The sequence below is a fragment of the Penaeus japonicus genome, unplaced genomic scaffold, assembly GCF_977035675.1.
Source record: "Penaeus japonicus unplaced genomic scaffold, GWHDUDI00000001_assembly GWHDUDI00000023, whole genome shotgun sequence".
Lineage (NCBI taxonomy): Eukaryota > Metazoa > Arthropoda > Malacostraca > Decapoda > Penaeidae > Penaeus > Penaeus japonicus.
The window spans coordinates 17,997,768-18,002,767 of NW_028234425.1; the positions used below are offsets into that span (position 1 = coordinate 17,997,768).

At 38.4% G+C, this 5,000-nt stretch overlaps 1 protein-coding gene across 2 annotated transcripts in view; it reads left to right on the plus strand.

Moving 5' to 3' along the window:
- The first annotated feature begins 601 nt into the window (after window positions 1-601).
- The window catches only part of LOC122244774 (uncharacterized), a 177,126-nt gene continuing 172,727 nt past the window's right edge, over window positions 602-5,000 (plus strand). The window contains exon 1 of one of the 2 annotated variants that reach the window (XM_086550172.1): window positions 602-1,413. In XM_086550172.1, coding sequence (XP_086406298.1) covers window positions 1,408-1,413 — 6 coding nt within the window. In that variant the 5' untranslated portion in view covers window positions 602-1,407. The remainder of the gene's footprint in view (window positions 1,414-5,000) is intronic. The other variant, XM_086550171.1, reaches the window with a different exon arrangement.

A 5,000-nucleotide genomic window follows, 5' to 3' on the forward strand; every position in this document is an offset into this window, starting at 1 on the left:
CTCTTGCTCTTCTCTTCTATCTGCATGCCTCTTACTTTCCCTTTCCTCCTTCTCTTGCAGTTCTGCGGAACACATTTGCTTTCGTTGCCCGTCCGCTCTGGTGACGCATGGTGACGTCATCAAAACAGAGGGAGGTTGCCAGTTGATCATAAATCTTGAGGTGATCAACTTCTGCCCCTACCCCCACCCTCCCCGCCCCTCCACCGGTCGAAGCCGGGGCATTCAAGGTCATTTATTCTGATGCCTGGGGCTGATTTCGATTTTATTGACCATCACAGATAACCTTTTATGGTTATAAAGGGTACGATTAATTTACAGGGCATCTGGTTAATGTAACCTGTTGTGTCTTTTTTTTATATATTCCTTTCATGTACGCGGAGAGTGGAAGTTTTGTTGCATCGGGAAGAAACTGTGAGTAAGTTCAAGTGACGTGCCTAATATGAGAGAACACAACGGAGCGAGAATAATTCAGGAGTGGCGACCGCGTGCGTGAAACGGAGAGAGTGTTGGTGCGGCTCTGAACACAGATCCAGGCTGAGTGTGGCGGCGACGGGCGTGCTGCGTACTAGCACCAGCGCGTATTCTCTGTTCCTCTCTATAAAAAAAGAATTGAGCCGCTGGATCTTTGTTGGAATGTGATAGAATTGTTTTTATGTAATTTAGTAGAAGTTTCGGTTTATGTGGTTCTAGAAATATATTTATAACAATTTCGTTCATCAGCGGTTGCCTTGGTTAGACGACCGGCCAGCAGAAAACAGAATTAGGACGACTGACCATTACGCCGTCCCTATTGTAATTGCCCAGGACAAGGCGGCCGACGAAAGCGAAAGTCCAGCACCGACCTTGTCGCTAGGTTATTAAACTCCAGCCGACTCCCGCCACCAGAGGGCCGATTCGACTACATCCCCATGTGTACACAGATTCCATCGAGGCCAATTAACCTGTAAGGATCACCTGGAACCGCCAATAGTCTGTCACGTTTTCTGTACGACGCGGCATGCGCTGCTCATTGGCTGGCTCGCCCGTCTCGCGGACCAATCCGCTCGCTCCCTCGCGTCCTTGAAGGTCGGAAGGAACAGAGGAAGTGTAAGAACGGAAGCTGTTTCGCATCAGTTAGCGGTGGGAAACGTCGACGACAAGACGTATTGGGCTTTAGCTCTTGGTTGCATGACAGTGAGTGTTTGACAGTGTTTGGACGAGGATTCGGTGAGTGGCTCACGAGACTAAAAAACCGCTTGCAGACCGTCCGGGGAAGAAGGATGTGATCCGAAACCGGTCTGTCCCCCAACGAAAGTGAACTGCCGATCGAACTGGTGTCATCACCCCCAATTGCTGTGTATAACAGTGCTTGTCAACAAGTCCTACCTCCCTCCATCCCCGAACCGCATACGTCAAAATAACATCAAAATGAAGGTAAGACCCCATTTCGTGTCAACGCAGTTTACGACGAACACAACGTGATTATTGACATGAGTGAAGATCCGTCTGGTCGTGAGCATAAAACCATAAGAAATTATGCATTAAAACAGAAGATAAACACAGTTGCATGATGCGCAGACATCGTCGTTAATTTCTTTGTGCTTGCAGACCTCAATAAACGAAGAGATCTAGGGTGCGGGAAGCATTTATCTAATTACCAAAAGCAATAGTTACTTTTTGTTATTTTTATATTCTTGTTTATGTGTCATTGCTTGGTCTGTGTGAGATTAACTGATCTTTGGCTTACCCGCTAAGGACGGTTTGCGAATATAAACATCATACAATTTTGTAGCGCATTACAATAAAACGTAATTACAAAGAAAAGTTACATGGTCTTGTATGTTTTGTTCGGATTAAACATTGGTGTAATTTTCAACGAGGGAGTCTTTACATGTGAGAAAGCAGTAAAAGATAATGAACGAGGTTTGTTCCCCGACGCAGCCCCTCGCCTAACCTAACGTAAGAAAGTTGATAAATCTATCAGTCTATCAATGTATTCGCTTTCCTTTCGTCTCAAAAAATGCTCTGTGCCATAGCGATGAATGTTGCACGTTCAGATTTGTTCATGTCTTCTTCATCAAGCAGCTCCTATGATTGCGACTTCCGGAGCAAAAAAGGGAAGTGAATGATTTGTACCAATGTGCCATGTGTGTGAAAAGATGAAATGTGTGTGTGTGTGTGTGTGTGTGTGTGTGTGTGTGTGTGTGTGTGTGTGTGTGTGTGTGTGTGTGTGTGTGTGTGTGTGTGTGTGCGCGTTAATACCAAATTACGACTTGTTAAATAACCGTCGCGTGTTATTAAGTATTATGTATGACTATAATCAAATGTAACAATATTTAATTTTTGCTTACATTAAAATCTCAGTAGGACGCAGTTTGCAATTGTTTATTACTTAGTCTATAACGGGCACTAAGTCAATTCGGGTTAAGGATTAATCAGATGTATCTATGGTAGGTCTTCTGATGTTATGAAATTAGATGGAAAGTGATAAGAATAACTGCACGATAGGTCTTTTGAACATAAAGAAAGAAACCTACATTATGTATGTATGTATATATATATATATATATATATATATATATATATATATATATATATATATATACATATATATATATATATATATATACATATACATATACATATACATACATATATATATATATATATATATATATATATATATATATATATATATAATACCTATACATATTTTATATATATATATCCATACATATATATATATGTATATATATATATATATATGTGTGTGTGTGTGTGTGTGTGTGTGTATGTATATGTATATATATATATATATATATATATATATATATATATATATACATACAAATATATATACATATGTATATATGTATATATATATATGTATGTATAAAAATATACATATATATGATATGTATATATATATGTATATATATAAAAATATAATATATATATATATATGTATATGTATGAAAAAATATAATATATATATGTATATATATATGTATATATGTATGTATCAGACAGAGCAGAAAACAAACAGTGTAACAGACAAAAGGGAAATCAGAAAGATATTTCATAAAAAAAAAGACAAGAAGAAAGGTAGGCCTAGATACCGTTGAGTAAATATTGCATGCAAGCAAAGCAGAGAAAAATGAAGAAGGTGAAGCCATGACACACTGCCATCTTTAGGAGGACAAAGATGCAAGTCACCGAAGTCACCTTTGCTGATGTTAAGGTATGATGTCACAAGCGCTGGAAGAGGTTGATGTCAGAGGCTGAGGGTTGCAATCTTTGGTTCAGGTTAACGATGTTGGTGTGTTGATCCCGTAATGATCTCGGTGCTGTGTTTGTTATTTTATGAATATGATTATTTATCTAATTCTAAGCTCGATTATCGTTGTTGCAATTATTATCATGGTTATAATTGTTATCATCGTCAATAGTGCATAAAGATAGTGACAAGCGCTTAATAGATAGATATTATTTTTATGGTGTTAGAAAGCAATTGCAATAACACACACCATTAAGATAGAAAGCATCGCATACATTCATGATTGATTCCAGTGATTTAATTCTGATTGCAAACCCTTCCTTCACCTCCACGTGGTTCTCGGTGCAACATAGGATCAAACTATTCATGTCATTAAGGCTGAAAATCCTACTTGTATGTGGGTGTTAGCGCATTAACCTTCTTTCTCCTTCTCTGTCTTATATCTATTGTTTTATTTTGTATTTCCTTGCTGATTTTCTTCTGTTTGTACTTTAGTTTTATTTTGGTTCTTCGCTTCATCATCACATTCTCTGTTCCCCTTATTTTAATTTCATTTCTATTCTCATCATATTTTCTATTGCTTTCCCGTTTTGATTTCATGTCATGTGTTTTCCCATTGTTATCGGCATTTCTTCTGTTCCCCCATTTTCTTTTTTTCTTTAATTTATAATGTTTCCTCCTGTTTACTTCCTTTCTTTTTTCGTCATTTGATTTAGTTCCCAATTATTTTCGTCTCATCTTCTATTTGTTTTTATATATTTTTTTATCTGAATTCCGCTTTCATCACTGTCATCTTTCTGCTGCCACCATTTTTGTTTCCTTTTCATTTTTTGTTCTCTCTTCTCTTTCACTCTCCTCCTTCCTTTTCTCCATTTTCTTTATTTCTAATCCATGTATTTATTTCGCTTACTTATTTTACTTCTGCATCCCTCGTCTCGGTCTATGGTATCCTACCTCCCAATCTTAATTTTTTAATTTTAATTTTAATTTTATATACCTGCGATGTCCCATTTTCATTACTCATGCATTGGGTTAACCTTTCGGATAAAGGGATTGGGAAAGGGAAAAGAAATCAGATCAGGCGTTGATAAATAGAGAAATATGGAACGATGGAAAGAACGAGCCAGAAAACGGACGAAGGAGAATGAGAATTGAAAGAAAATATACAAGACAGGGCGAAAGAGACATAAAGAGATTAGAGAAAGAGAGTGATTAGAGAGAGACTGAGACAAATAGACAGGTAGAAAGAAGAAACTTAAACAGAGCTAGATGAAATGAAACAGAAAGAAAGAGATGAAAAGAAAATAAGTCCGAATAACCAGATCAAATCGCGCGTCGGGCATTCGACATTCCAGCGGAAGAGAAAGATGATAAAGAAGCATAAACAGAGTGTGATGTAAACTTCCCGGATGTTAAACGTTTAAGCTGTTGCTCTGCTTTCTTCCTGGAGCTATTTTTATATCCACGAGCTGAGATGGTAGAGTGAGGTTGAGTGTTTCTTGCTTTGGGGGTGGAAGAATGAGTGCGCGTATCAGTCTCTCTCTCTCTCTCTCTCTCTCTCTCTCTCTCTCTCTCTCTCTCTCTCTCTCTCTCTCTCTCTCTCTCTCTCTCTCTCTCTCTCTCTCTCTCTCTCTCTCTCTCTCTCTCTCTCTCTCTCTCTCTCTCCCTCCCTCCCTCCCTTCCTCCCTATCCCCTATCTTAGCCCCCCCTCTCATTCTCATTCCATTCCCCCTCCCTGCTTTCC